Raw genomic sequence first — 16,301 nt, forward strand, 5'->3', positions numbered from 1 at the left:
CTCCAATAGAAAAGGTAACTCTAACATACTTACATCTTGAAACAGTTTATCTTCTGACTCCAATAGAAAAGGTAACTCTAACATACTTACATCTTGAAACAGTTTATCTTCTGACTCCAATAGAAAAGGTAACTCTAACATACTTACATCTTGAAGCAGTTTATCTTCTGACTCCAATAGAAAAGGTAACTCTAACATACTTACATCTTGAAACAGTTTATCTTCTGACTCCAATAGAAAAGGTAACTCTAACATACTTACATCTTGAAACAGTTTATCTTCTGACTCCAGTAGAAAAGGTAACTCTAACATACTTACATCTTGAAACAGTTTATCTTCTGACTCCAATAGAAAAGGTAACTCTAACATACTTACATCTTGAAACAGTTTATCTTCTGACTCCAATAGAAAAGTTAACTCTAACATATTTACATCTTGAAGCAGTTTATCTTCTGACTCCAATAGAAAAGTTAACTCTAACATACTTACATCTTGAAACAGTTTATCTTCGGACTCCAATAGAAAAGGTAACTCTAACATACTTACATCTTGAAACAGTTTATCTTCGGACTCCAATAGAAAAGGTAACTCTTACATACTTACATCTTGAAACAGTTTATCTTCGGACTCCAATAGAAAAGGTAACTCTAACATACTTACATCTTGAAGCAGTTTATCTTCTGACTCCAATAGAAAAGGTAACTCTAACATACTTACATCTTGAAACAGTTTATCTTCTGACTCCAATAGAAAAGGTAACTCAAACATACTTACATCTTGAAACAGTTTATCTTCTGACTCCAATAGAAAAGGTAACTCTAACATACTTACATCTTGAAACAGTTTATCTTCTGACTCCAATAGAAAAGGTAACTCTAACATACTTACATCTTGAAACAGTTTATCTCTTGACTCCAATAGAAAAGGTACATAACTCTAACATACTTACATCTTGAAACAGTTTATCTTCTGACTCCAATAGAAAAGATAACTCTAACATACTTACATCTTGAAACAGTTTATCTTCTGACTCCAATAGAAAAGGTACATAACTCTAACATACTTACATCTTGAAACAGTTTATCTTCTGACTCCAATAGAAAAGGTAACTCTAACATACTTACATCTTGAAACAGTTCATCTTCTGACTCCAATAGAAAAGGTACATAACTCTAACATACTTACATCTTGAAACAGTTTATCTTCTGACTCCAATAGAAAAGGTAACTCTAACATACTTACATCTTGAAACAGTTTATCTTCTGACTCCAATAGAAAAGTTAACTCTGACATACTTACATCTTGAAACAGTTTATCTTCTGACTCCAATAGAAAAGGTACATAACTCTAACATACTTACATCTTGAAACAGTTTATCTTCTGACTCCAATAGAAAAGGTAACTCTAACATACTTACATCTTGAAACAGTTTATCTTCTGACTCCAATAGAAAAGTTAACTCTAACATATTTACATCTTGAAGCAGTTTATCTTCTGACTCCAATAGAAAAGTTAACTCTAACATACTTACATCTTGAAACAGTTTATCTTCGGACTCCAATAGAAAAGGTAACTCTTACATACTTACATCTTGAAACAGTTTATCTTCTGACTCCAATAGAAAAGGTAACTCTTACATACTTACATCTTGAAACAGTTTATCTTCTGACTCCAATAGAAAAGGTAACTCTAACATACTTACATCTTGAAGCAGTTTATCTTCTGACTCCAATAGAAAAGGTAACTCTAACATACTTACATCTTGAAGCAGTTTATCTTCTGACTCCAATAGAAAAGGTAACTCTAACATACTTACATCTTGAAACAGTTTATCTTCTGACTCCAATAGAAAAGGTAACTCAAACATACTTACATCTTGAAACAGTTTATCTTCTGACTCCAATAGAAAAGGTACATAACTCTAACATACTTACATCTTGAAGCAGTTTATCTTCTGACTCCAATAGAAAAGGTAACTCTAACATACTTACATCTTGAAACAGTTTATCTTCTGACTCCAATAGAAAAGGTAACTCTAACATACTTACATCTTGAAGCAGTTTATCTTCTGACTCCAATAGAAAAGGTAACTCTAACATACTTACATCTTGAAACAGTTTATCTTCGGACTCCAATAGAAAAGTTAACTCTAACATACTTACATCTTGAAGCAGTTTATCTTCTGACTCCAATAGAAAAGGTAACTCTAACATACTTACATCTTGAAACAGTTTATCTTCTGACTCCAATAGAAAAGGTAACTCTAACATACTTACATCTTGAAACAGTTTATCTTCTGACTCCAATAGAAAAGGTAACTCTAACATACTTACATCTTGAAACAGTTTATCTTCTGACTCCAATAGAAAAGGTACGTAACTCTAACATACTTACATCTTGAAGCAGTTTATCTTCTGACTCCAATAGAAAAGCTAACTCTAACATACTTACATCTTGAAACAGTTTATTATCTTACTCTAATAATATAACGAACTATTCCGTCTTTATCTACTCAAGCTTATTAATATTAACCATGTTAAATAACATATTTTCTTGTTTATTCTTGCCCTTTTGAAAATTCACATTCTTTGAATGAAGCAATTTTAATATTTTTAAAAGATTAAGTTATGGACAAAATAGTCTGTAAAATTAAACAAAGATACCAGGCTTATGAAAGAATCCCTTTAACAAAAAATATTGAAATAAATTTTCACATTATAGAATAAAAGTTTGTTTTTGGTTTTAGTCTGTTCGTGCTCTGATGGTAGATTTCCAGAATCCCAACAACACACAGTATAAAAGTGCTCATGTGTTTTTCACTGAAGGTATTTATAGATATAAAAAGGTCCATTTAGAAGAAAAAGTTTTATGATAAATATGTTTTGTCCTTGGTATGAAATTACTTCTATTCACAATGTTGTTGAAGAAATATTTCAGTTTAGTTTAAGCCATTTATTTTTAATAAGAATGAGAGAAAATAATAATCAGTTTCAATTCATGCAACTGTCTTTTATTTATGAATGATTTTAATGATTTCAAAATTCTCCTGGAAGTCTTTATAAGTATACAAAAATAAACTAAACCAGTTAATTGTTAGATATTGATTCATTCAGAAGAAATGCATTTCATTAACATAGTTGTAAAAACAAATGCTTGAAAAGAATCAAAGTTAGTATTCTTGTAATGTTATACTGTGGATTCAGTATTATTTGTTGGATACCAATTGTAATTTTCGAGGATTTTGTGGATACAAGGGAACAATGAATTTAGATGTTCAATGAATTTAAAATTTTCTATAGAAAGGCATGCAGATTTTAACAAAACCATAAAATTAGATATCCATGAAAATGTAATTTTTCCTCAATCCATGAAAATGATTGAATCCACAGTAAGTGGTACCAATAATTTTTACACTCTCTATTTTTTTTTAGCATGTCCAGATGAGCTGTTTAATGAGTTATGCAAATCTTCATCAGCCAAGTTTATCAAGACATTAAAAGAAATAAACATAGCATTCCTCCCGTCAGAATCACAGACTTACTCCTTAGATTCTAGAGAAACTTTTCAGTTTTATTATAACCCATTACGTACCGCCGGACGTACCATCAACTTGGAAAGATGTGCTGAACAAATAGCCACACTGTGTGCCACATTAGGGGAATATCCTGCTGTCAGATACAGAAGGTAGGAAATATGGTAAAGCTTCACACTGTACTCAGTTGAGGGTCTGGATGGGGTTTACAGAATAGAGAATAATGGGAAAATAAAGATTAAAGAAATAATGGGGTGTTGAAATATAAGGATAGAGAATAATGCACAAAACATATAAAGAAATAGAGAAAAATTGCCTAAAAAATGAAGAATACACCTCCAACAGATCCTCAAATAATCAAATCTACAATACAAGCAAAGTGATTTGAGTTATAAAAAATGCCCTTACTGGTGATAACACAGTAAAACAAGGTGATAGTTTGTTATAACACTCTGATTTACGACCCAGTCGTAAAATTTAAAGAGATTTCAGAGAGAATCACATAGAATCTTCAGCATTTATTGTGAAATATCACCCAAGGTGGAGAAGTCCAAATCTGACAGTAACACCAACATCATTGGCAACTCAAATACAATTAAAACAGTGATATTAATGAATAAGCCGTGGCAGTTTGAATTATGAATAAGAGACAGATTAAATTTCTTACTCTAAAAACACCTTCAGTCTGCTAAGAAATTTTAATGATATTAGTGTTAATTTAATTTTTCAGTGAATTTGACAAGAATGCTGAGTTTGCTCAAATGGTACAACAAAAATTAGATGCCTATAGAGCAGATGACCATACTATGGGAGAGGTAATATACTGTATTTATTTAAATTATTCAGTGCTGTAAATTGACTGTATAGCCAGTCAAGGTCGTTTAAAACTTCCATACATAGTGCTGTAAATATCATGAAGTCTGTCAGGGCAAGTAGACAAGGAAATATAAAATATGAAATACTGATAAATCAAATGTATTATTTTGATCAACTAATGTGAAAAAAATAATAAAAGTTTATGAGTTGACATTATGAAAATGTGACGATAAATTACATACTTGTTTAAAAAGCATATGACACAGAAGTCCAGCTTTCTTAAAACTTTCCCTCATTGTAGTGTTGGAAACTTTTAAGTTTTAAGTACAAAACATATTTTTTCATCTACCAATGTAATAAATATTATGACACAAGACTTCATTTGACAAATGTTTTAACTTCATTTATCAGCCCTTGATTGACTTTGTTTTATTTTTAGGGCCCACAGAAAGATCGATCCCAGTTGTTAATTTTAGATCGTGGATTTGATCCAATAACACCATTATTACACGACCTACATTTCCAAGCCATGGCTTATGATCTACTGCCCATTGAAAATGATGTTTACAAGTAAGTGCAGGTGCAGATGAATAAAGATATTATTTTCATAGGTGATCATAGTTGTTTATTAACCTCTGATTGAAAATAGATGCGAGGTATGAGCCAACAAACCAATAACACAAAAAAAATCAAAAGACAAATTTTTTAATCTTTTCTGTAACTTATGTTTGTTACACATATATGTTTACATGTTTAAGTGGATGTTTCTTCCTACTGATGGGAGAAAATTTTGTAAAACAATATTTTAAACAAAATTATTACATTTGTGAATTTTGTCCATAAAGCTTCAGGAGGAAATAATATTGTTTTGTAAGCATGGATATACACTTACGCAAAGAAAGATATATTTCTGACTAAAAATTTTCTTTCACTTTCTAATGATTAGACTAACACTGATTTTCACAGATATGAAAATAATGTTGGAAATGATGTAGTTGAAAAAGAGGCACTGCTAGATGAGACAGATGAATTATGGGTAGAACTTAGACATCAACACATTGCCATAGTATCACAGTAAGTTTTTCTCAAGACTCCATTGGAAACGTGAAGAAAACAAAGAAAACAAAGATCTGTAGAGCATTATTAATTTTTTTTAAAAAGACTCAGACCTTTTCTTTTTAGATGTGCTCTTATATTTTATAAAACTTAAAACATTTAATTTTAACTTCGAACAATCATCCAAAAATACATACAAAGACAATGAACAACATATGGTATATGTATTTATATTGTAACATATGGTATATGTATTTCTATTGTAATCATTGTGATTATTTGATTTTAAACTCTTTTAAAATCATGCTGTATAATAATTGTTGACTTGAGGCTGTACCAAAATTCATAATAATAGGAATAGTTCTTATGTCTTTGTTTGCCCAGAAGCTTCTTTAGCAAAAAACTCTATAAACACATTTTTTTTTCGCCTTTAATGAAAAAGCTATTCTTTTGTTTTGCCAACTTATGTTAGTCAGTTGATATGCTAATTAATGATGATAGTTTTTCTTTTTATTAAAAAATGTCTTTAGACTATCAAATGATTTCAGAGGATGCTCACAAATAAAAAAAATACTAGCATCAGTTGTTAATAATTTTTTTAACAATAAATGAAAAATATAGTATTGGATTTGTCTTACTTGATTCCTTGTCACTTGTTAGATTATGGTTTAAAAATATATCAGAAAAAATGCTGTTATTAGACACAATGAGCTTAAACATTTTTACACCTCTTACTGTATTTCAGACAAGTAACAAAACAGTTAAAACAATTTGCTAAGGATAAAAAAATGACAGATGGAGAAAAAGCCAATATTAGGGATCTATCTCAGATGTTAAAGAAAATGCCTCAATATCAGAAAGAATTAAGTAAATACTCAACACATTTACATCTAGCTGAAGACTGCATGAAAATCTACCAGAAACATGTTGACAGATTGTGTAAAGTAGAACAGGTAAGTAGAGTTATCTCCCTTTGAAAGTAGAGTTATCTTCCTTTGAATATAATTTATGACCTATGATTAGATTATGTTGCATCTATCTTCAGTCATGTATAAGGTGTAAACACCATAGTTATATGTCATATAAAAGGCCTGACAAAGGAATAATGTATTACATGTCCTATAAAAGGCCTGACATAGGAATAATTTATTACATGTCCTTTAAAAGGCCTGACATAGGAATAATTTATTTGGAAGAGGTAATTTGTATTTCTGGAAACTTTTTATGTTGAGAGAGAACATTGAAATTGACTTATTAATAGCTGTATTGAAATATTGATTGATTGGTTGATGTTTGTCCAGTGGCAAATATTACATGCTTGTTCAAGATGATGGACTCAAATACAAAGCAGTGTTAATATGTTGTTCAATAGAGTTGTCTTTCATCTTCATGTAGAATGATTATATTTCTATATTTTTAGTATTGAAAATGGCAAAGCTAAGGCAAATTGCTTTATAAAAATGTATTCATTCCCAAAATTTGTCGAAAAAATGTTAAGACCAATCAAAATCCTACTCTGGCTTCAGTTATTTAAGCTTTTTTATGAAAAGTTATACCTGGGTATCAGATAGTAAATGATCCCATATTGAAAGTACATAGCAATCCAGGTACACTTGGATTCAAAAAATATGAATCTGGAACTCATCACTGAAAAGGTTAAAAAATAAAGTAAGTTTGATTATTAAGTTTTTCCTAGTGATCGTGATATGAGATAAAAGAATAAAATGAAAGAATGAAAAAAAAAATTGTATGAAGATATTTATTAAAATGTATACTTATATTTTCCAGGATTTAGCAATGGGAACAGATGCTGAGGGAGAGAAAATAAAAGACCATATGAGAAATATTGTACCTATATTATTAGACCAACATATAACGGCATACGATAAAATAAGAATAATATTATTATATATAATACATAAAGGAGGTAAGCTTTCAGATAATATGCAGAAGTACAAGTGCAAGTTTTGTTTCTGATTTAAATGAATTAATCTCACGAAAAATATTAATCAACTATCATCAGAAATAGATGAGAATAATCCTATTTGAATATATTATGTTATAGTAATAGTTTTCATGTATTTTTAAAAACAATTAAATATAAAAAGTTGTATTTTGTATACTATCGTTAGAGATGTCTTTTATAGATTAGAACATATAGAATATAAGCAAGAAGTTCGAATGCTTATCCTGAACTTAAAACCTAAATTTTCAATCTTAATTTTTGAAAACCATAACAGATTATTAGCATCATTTAGCTTAGTATACAACACTACTGGAAAGTGCCAGTTTTATTGCTTAAAAAAATTGATTTAATAAAACCTTGCAACAACATTTATTTTCATTTGTTCAGTTCTAAACTTATTAAAGATTTCAGCAAATTTTAGTGATTTGAGTCATTTTTTGTAATTTTGTCATTTCAAAAATTATTGATTCTGAAAACTTTGCAAAATGAAAATAATTTATAAAGGCAAAGTTTTAGTATTTAAATGGCATTGGCAGGGAATTTTTTTTTAATATGTAAATTAATTTTAACGTTGAAATATAAAATTACTATTATTGTAGAAATTTCAGAAATCCACCTAATTTTACCTCATTTTAAATCATTATTTTATTTGGTATGTTGAATATTCATTAAATTATACATGTAACAACAATCAGTTTACTTAGGATTGGGTCAAAGTCTTCCCCAAAAGAACCAGTAAATTTCCTGATAAGTCTTTAATACAATAACTTTAGAAAAAAAAAACTAAAAGCTATTGGACTTGTTTAACCAATGAATGACATTTATATATAATTACAGATGATAAAGAGGAAGGTATAACAGTTAATTGCACACCTGTTAAACTAGATATTTTAAACATGTACTTTTTGCAGTGCAGTTTACCTGGAAATTTCTTCCAGTTTATATATGCTTATTATTTGCAATGAATTAAATCTCGTTAATTGTTCTAGTTATTTTTTTGGCTGTATGATATTTGCATGAGGAGGATGTTTAGCATCTGCTCAGTTGTCATGGTGTAAAACAGGGAGATTATTTTAGGCATTATACTTCATTGGCATTTTTGAAAAAAAATACCATTACTTTTTAAATTGTAAATAGTTTATGGGTGAGTTGTTTTTTTTAATTTTAGAACTGTCATTTTGGGAGGAAATCATGGGTGATCAAAATTGTTTTAATTCAAGAGCAAAATTAGGGATATTACTGTAGTAATTTTTTTATTAGGAAATCAGTAGATCTTTTTGATCTGTCAGTTGCATGGCCTACTTAAGCTCAATTACAGCTATTTTCAGGCACAATCATTTAAAGATCCTGAAATGTTTGGAATGGACTGGCTGCATAAAACCTGCAGAATGGACAAATTTCATCTAACTCCAATCAAATATAAACACAAATCATTATATATGGCTGACTATTACAGTTTTGTAGCTTAGGAATTAACAATCCACAAATTACATTATAATAAACAGAATTAGGGGTGTAACATATTTTACTATTTTTACCACCGTACTGATTGTTATATGAAAGCACCAACCAATTAGAGAAACCTGTCTATATTTTTATATTTATTTGTCTAAAAAATTGGGATAAGAAAATAATGTATATTATAAAGGCGCTTACTTCAGCTTATGGCACCCTTTAATTTTTTACCCCTACAAAAAAGGTGGGTGGAGTTAAATAAGAATCACTGTCTGCCGATGTGCCTTATAAGGGCAACTGGACAGATATTGATGCAACTTGACCATTGCAGAACACTACATAAGGATGTGCATACATACAGGAATATAGTCCTGATCAAAGATGCCAAAGGGGAGAAAATCATATTCACGTACTCAAAAATTTAGTAGTAATTTAAAGCAGGCCTTATCATTAGTGAGATCACTCTCATTTCTAGTTTTAATTTACAGATTTTTCCATCAGAGACAAATAAGCAAAATTCTGCCATTTGGCAGTCTTCAAAATATTGTTACACACCTAATGAAGAGAACATCTGTTGACATTTCATACATTATTATGCTTTATTCAGTTTTCTTCTTGTACATTCACAAACTACTAAAAAAAAATACTTTAAATTACCTGTAATTGTCATTATCCTATTAAAACTATTTCTTTGAAAAAGCATGGTAACCTTTGATGGAGAACCTTCTTGTTTTCTAGCACTGAAATTCATCATGAAATGTTGAATGATAAATGAAAAGACATTTAATGGGTCTTAGAATTGGTGAAAAATAATTTATTGTTTATTTTGTTGTTTATTTTTTATTTTATTGTTTATTTTAATTTTGTTGTTGAATTATCAAAGTGTAGCAGATTTACTTTAAAAAAAGACAGGTGCAAATCTGGGAGGCTGGTTAGAATGTTGTGCAAAACATGTAATTAATTCTGAGTTGAAGCAATATTTTAAAGAACTTATACTCTACACATGTATATGAATTATTTTGTGACCTATTTATTTTCCCCTTGATTTTGAAATCAATATATGGTAGCTATTATAGATTTGGTTTCTAAAAAATATAAACTCCCAATTTAACATTTGATTACAGGTATCTCAGATGAAAATTTATCCAAATTGGTTCAGCATGCGCAGATTCCGCAGGAAGAGAAGTGTATTATAACTAACATGCAAAACTTAGGAGTACCGATCGTACAAGATGTAAGTTACCTGTGTTGTTTATCCAGAGCTTGATTTTGTTAAATTGTAATTAGCGTAACAGGTAAATTGTTAAATTTCAAACATACTAGTTGCACTGTTTATGACATAGATCCTAGAAATTAGATGTAAGAGTCACACATAAATCTTCTTTACTTGTTAATTTTGAAATGAAAAGAGCAAGGTCAAATATATTACATGCAAGTTTTTTTTTAAAAACCAGTTTCATTCTCTTAATGCTAAAAGTAGTAATTGAAATACTCAATTAAAATGACACTATATTATGTTTACTGATGCCTTTTTTTGCATCTAAGAATGATGAAAACTAAGTTTTTGATTTCAAAGAAAACTCGAAAAGATATGGATTTCTATCAAATTTTGAAATGTTTATGCTTGAAGCACATCATATCCTGTTTGTTTAGTTCCTATACCTTCAACTTTCTATGTTTTATTTTGTTTTTGTGTGTCTTCTCCATGATGTTTATTTATTATAAAATCAGCTTTACTTTGTGATGTCATTCCTAAGGAGGATGCCCTGAAGAAGCTAAGGAAGGGCGGGAAAACAAAATGAGAGGAATGTAAGGGTAAAATTTTGGGTGGGTTCCGGACATATCATGTTTGATTAAATATTTACTTTCATAATGTTTGAGTTTCTATTGAAGCAGTTATTAAGATCAATATTATTTATCATAAGGTCAAATAAAACAAAACTACAACAAAATCAACAAATATATGAAATTTTTTTTTATGCTATTTTGTCAGCAGAAAAAAAAACTGATTGCAAAACTAATTATTTGTATACAATTTTGCATGCTACAACACAGGGCCAAGGTAAAAACTTGAGTGGAATTTTAGATGATTGTTCTAGTTACGGGACATTTCAGTCAATAGCCCAGGTGAGAAAATCACTAATAATAGGCAAGGGCTGAAAATTCCTTTTCTGAATGCACTATTTGTCTTGGTGGTCGGATATTTTTTGCTTTACAATTTTTATTTTGTCAAAACGAAGCAGAGATGAAGAGTTTTTTGGTTAAATATTTTACCTTTCCTACCTATTTTTTAACTTGTGTCCTCATGCAATCATTATTTTAAAGATGACAGAGACTTTAAAGTTTTCCCAGCTTTGCAAATGTTGAGAAAAGCTTTACTATGATGAAACACATGACTATGGGAGTATTATGTAAAATTTAGGATATGGAAATATTAGGTTAACAAGTTTAATGGGATAAGGAATGAAAAAGTTTTAAACTTTGACCTAAGATATATATCTTAGAAAGGGGTCTATTGTGGATTCATTATCATAATTTTTGTTGACTTTTTGGTTAAATGTGAGCAACAAATATAAATGATCAATGAAATTGAATATGTAAAAACCACAAAATCAAATAACCATGAAACTACAATTATTTCTCAATTCAAGAAAATCAGCAAACTATGAAAATATATGAATCTGCCAGTATCTCATTGAAAAGTAAGTTGGACATATTTCTATGAAATTATTTTTCGACACATGGTAAGGGAGAAAAGAGACGGGGTCCTTTCAGTACTGGAACTTGATATTCATATGAGGAAACGCAGGATATTGATAATATGCAAAATGAGGGTTGTTGAAATACTTATAACATGTATAAAGTGAATTGAAATAAAAGTATCAAAAAATTGACTGTGTATATAAATCTTAGAAAAAAGATGTTGCATGAATCATTAGTGGGATTTTCCCCTTTCCTGTGAAATTAAACTCTTTGTTAATATTATAGCTACTCTTTTCTGTATTATTTGACAAGAAAAAGAAAAATATGACATAAGAAAAGGAGTTGTGGTGGATATGGACTATTAAATTTGTATCTGAAAGTTTAAAAAAAAATTGTTTGGTAATTAAGTATTGTGATTATCAAAATTGTAATTTGTTATGCCTTGTTTGTGATGGTATATTTTTGGGTTTAAAGTAATAATTCTACTGATGCAAAGAAATTTTACTGAATTTTTTCAAAAAAATTTGCTTTTTTTTTTAAATTCTGAACCCCTTTTAACCTTTTCTCTCACTTACAAGCTTTTAAAGTGTTTTCATACCAAGTAAATTATTTGAATAAGCTGTATTTTAACCGATCATCAAGTGAATTCTAACTTATTCACATTCTGCTATAAAATGGCGATATTCACTTTTTGCTTCAATAATATAGGTCAGACTTTTAACAGTTTTAGTTAGAATAAAAAGATCTATATATGAATGACTAATCATTTACTATCTATAATATTTCTGAACAGTCCAAAAACAATTTCACTCTTGAACTTTTGACTAATATCATGTCAGATGTATTTTCTGTATATACCTCTAGAAAACTATAAAAGGCAATAGTAAAATAAAAAATAATGAAGTCCTTCACAAAAAAATTTAACTGATTTCAGGATGATGAAGCAGAAAAATCCAGTATATTTAAATCGGTATGGAGCGTGGCATCTTTTGTAGTGAAATCAAATTTACAATGTATGCAGTAATTTTTGTTGAGAACACAACAATTTTAATACACTAACATTCAACATGTTCAATTATTCCTTTTCTTTGTGTGTGTGTTTTAGATTTGGAACTTTTATGTCTGATTATATGTAGTTTTCTCTATTGATAATTGCACGCCTTAAGACATACTACCAAGATCTTTTAGTCTGATTCTTTCCCCTTGTTGTGCAGATAACTGTGCTATTGGTTATACCAAATTTTGGGTTTTAAGTATGTTTTTCATGTTGATTGAAAATATGAAGGAAGAAGTTTGTTGCTAAATATTTGATCCTTATATCTGTTAAATCTGGACAGGCGGAACCTCTACAAGTTATTCAAAATTACTCAAGTTTCTCTTGTCCATACTTTAAGCATCAGAAACTTTGGTTCAAATAATCAATTTGATATTTTATTAAGTGTTTCTCTATTTCATCAAGACATTAAGAACTCCTTATATTGCTCATTGCACTTAGGACCATTGAGATCTTCATTTAATGCATATACAGCTCCTGTGTGTGTGACCATTTTTAAATTCAAAATTAGATCATTTCTGCTTTTTACTATGATTTGATGATAATGAAATGGTCTGATTTTTGTGAAAAAATAAACTAAAACAAGTTTGTAATTATAAGAGTTTGTTTATGCTTGAACTAATCTATTAACAGTCAAAGCATTGTAGAGTAGCATAAAACACCTTGTTTTCCAATGGTAGAAACACTGAATTGAAGAAGATGTAACTTAATAGAAGTATAATATGAATGATAGATATTGCTTCTTGAAATATACTTATATAATGATTTGCTTTATGGACTTTTTTAAATCAAATTCCAATTTAACTCTTCCATGAAGTTGAGACCCTATTTACAACTGTATTGTGAGCTTATTCATATTGTCTATATATGATATCTATGATACGTTAACAATTCTTGTGGGTCAAGTGTTGTTCCAGCAAGAGATTTAGTGGCTTAAATTTTATTTTTCAATTAGATTGTTTTGGTTAAATATATGATAAGTGCTGTATGATTAAGACTATTTCTTCTCTTTACTCATCTGTACTTTATAAATGAGACAAGTCTATGAACAAAACAAGTTCATGGTGACCTACATTTTACACTTTTTGTCGACCCTGCAACATTTATGTTAAGAAAGTGAGACATAGTGATACTAGATGCGGGCAGCATCGTCAACATTTAGTTTCAGTCAGTTGTTAAAGTTTTTATGGACATCAAGAACTTTGTTAAACCTTCATGGAATTTTATGAAATTTGGACAGGAGCTTGTTTATTACCAACTTAAAGTATCCAGAGCAAAATTTTTTAAAATATTTATTTTCATTTTTCCGCATTTTACTGATAAATGGAGTTATTTTTTTGACATAAAAAAATTCAGATTCAGTCTGAGGTTAAAGTTTTTCAGTCATCAATAACTTTGTCAAACCTTCATGGAATTTTATAAAACTTGGACAGAAGCTTGTTTATGACCTAAAGACACTATCCAGAGCGAAATTTTGAAAATACTTATTTTCATTTTTCTGTATTTTACTGATAAATGGACTTAGTTTTTTATACAGTTAACATTCAGTTTCAGTCTGAGGTTAAAGTTTTTCAGTCATCAATAACTTTGTCAACATGGTCAAACCTTCATGGAATTTTATGAAATTTGGACAGAAGCTTGAGAATGACCAAAATTCTGTATCCAGAGTGAAATTTGAAATATTTATTTTCATTTTTCTGTACAAAATGTATTTTACTGATAAATGGACTTGCTTTTTAAGTCAACATTACACTTTTACACTGACAGCAGCAATCGCAGGCGAGACACAGGGTTCCGCGGGACCCCTTACAAATTTTTTAAAGAATCTGTACACAAACATTTGATTTGAAGGCAAATGACTTGAGATTAAATCTTTTATCTTAAAAATACAAAACTAGTTAAGTCATGGTGACCTACATTTTATATTTGCTTGAAAGTTAATTTTTTACCTACAAAGTTAAAAAAAACAAAAAAACAACAACCTTGAATTTAAAATCTGGGACCAAATAAGACTCCCCTTTTTAGTTTTACACCATTGCTATCAATGTTACAGGAAGTATATTGAGACATAATTGCCAACACTTTGACCTTCAACCTCTTTATTTTTACACCATTGTTATCAATCTTACAGGAAGTTAATCCAGACATAATTGCCAACACATTGGGATTAAGTGTATGTAAATTTTGAATTGTCTGGCATGATTGTGTTAAGGGAATTTTTTTATTATTTTATGTATGTGTGGTATAAGTGGTATGGTTTCCTGCTTCTTTTGTTATTGGTTTATGGACAGGTTCTTAGTATAATAATGAAGAATGAAAGTACTTATATCATTATTTGTTGTATTTATTTTTTGTACAATTTGTTTGGCCGATGCAATCTTAACAAAAGCTCTTTGTTAGATAATATGCTAACATAAGGAATGTCTATTAAATATTCATGAATGTTTGTATAAAAAGTTCTATATTTGAAGTATTTTAAAGCAAGGAAAAACATGTGTACATTTACTGTATAACTTTCAGTTAGCAAATGTGTCATGCTTGTTCTGGACAAATAGTTTGTTTAAAACTTCTGCAGTTTCAAAGAAATCATAAACCATTCAGATGTATGAAAGATATAGAGAGAGTGAGAGAGAATTCCCAGCATTACTATGCCATATAAAATAAGTTCAATATCTACTTTGAATAAAAAGATAAGTAGGAATGTTTACTATGTTTAAGGCTGAGAGAAAAAAAAAGGCAATGCTTGTCATATGTTTTCCTAGAAGTAAAAACAAATTCTTATACAGCACTGTTTGTAAAAAGTAAAATAACAAAAATACCAAACTCCAAGAAAAATTCAAAACGGAAAATCCTTTTTCAAATGGCAAAATCAAAAGCTCAAACACATCAAAAGGATGGAAAACAACTGTCATATTCCTGCCTTGGTACATACATTGTGATTGGTCAACACCACATATTTCAGGGTATCAAGTGCTTGAATGATGGTTGGAAATTAAGTGCAAGTGCAGATTTCATGTAAATGAGTTAAAAATGTATCATTTAGCAGTGTTTTCTCTCAATTGTATAAGAATCCAGATAACAGGTACTGTATCTGAAGATTTACAGGGATCAATTTTGATTTGATGATTTACTGTCTTTACTGAACGGTAGCCAGTAAACTGAATTTGCAACTCATTTAGCAAAAAAATGCTAGAGAATCTTCGAATAAGACAACTGTTATCTAATTGGTCTCTTTCTACTTAATTAATCCTACATTAATTTCAAATATTTCTTATATTCCAAGATTTGTTCCTAAATGCTTAAAAAACTAAAGATAATTTACTAGTCAAAGATTAATCTTACAAGATATAAAGGGAAAACATGAAAAGATTGTTCCAGTAGACAAAAAGCTGCCTTACTGTGAAATTTTTTATATAGTTCTGTTATCTAACAGCCTCCAACTGACACTAGCGAGACAGGGACCACTTCTGTTTTTCAGGTTTAGTCATTGTCTGCCTCACACTTTACTTTAATCTACAACTTCTTGAAAACAGCTAGACAAAATTCAACCAATTCTTGCACAGATTCTGCCTCAGTATAGGAAGTAAATAATGCACATTCTATTTTAATGCCTCTGCCATTATGGCAAAGGGGGCATTAAGTGTTACCCTTGTCCTTCTGTCCATCCGTTGTCCTGTCCTGCCTGTCCCAAAAGTATTTTCACATATTATAAGCAAGCT

General features: G+C 29.5%; 1 protein-coding gene across 1 annotated transcript in view; it reads left to right on the top strand.

The window, feature by feature from the left end:
* Positions 1-16,301, top strand: part of LOC127729035 (syntaxin-binding protein 1-like) — a 45,802-nt gene that overhangs the window by 12,752 nt on the left and 16,749 nt on the right. Inside the window, exons 4-12 of the mRNA XM_052236656.1 lie at positions 2,747-2,825; positions 3,432-3,684; positions 4,263-4,347; positions 4,788-4,918; positions 5,315-5,422; positions 6,150-6,357; positions 7,193-7,331; positions 9,950-10,059; positions 10,881-10,952. Of these exons, the coding sequence (XP_052092616.1) occupies positions 2,747-2,825; positions 3,432-3,684; positions 4,263-4,347; positions 4,788-4,918; positions 5,315-5,422; positions 6,150-6,357; positions 7,193-7,331; positions 9,950-10,059; positions 10,881-10,952 (1,185 nt within the window). The remainder of the gene's footprint in view (positions 1-2,746; positions 2,826-3,431; positions 3,685-4,262; positions 4,348-4,787; positions 4,919-5,314; positions 5,423-6,149; positions 6,358-7,192; positions 7,332-9,949; positions 10,060-10,880; positions 10,953-16,301) is intronic.

Source organism: Mytilus californianus, unplaced genomic scaffold, assembly GCF_021869535.1.
Source record: "Mytilus californianus isolate M0D057914Y unplaced genomic scaffold, xbMytCali1.0.p SCAF_2, whole genome shotgun sequence".
Taxonomy (NCBI): domain Eukaryota; kingdom Metazoa; phylum Mollusca; class Bivalvia; order Mytilida; family Mytilidae; genus Mytilus; species Mytilus californianus.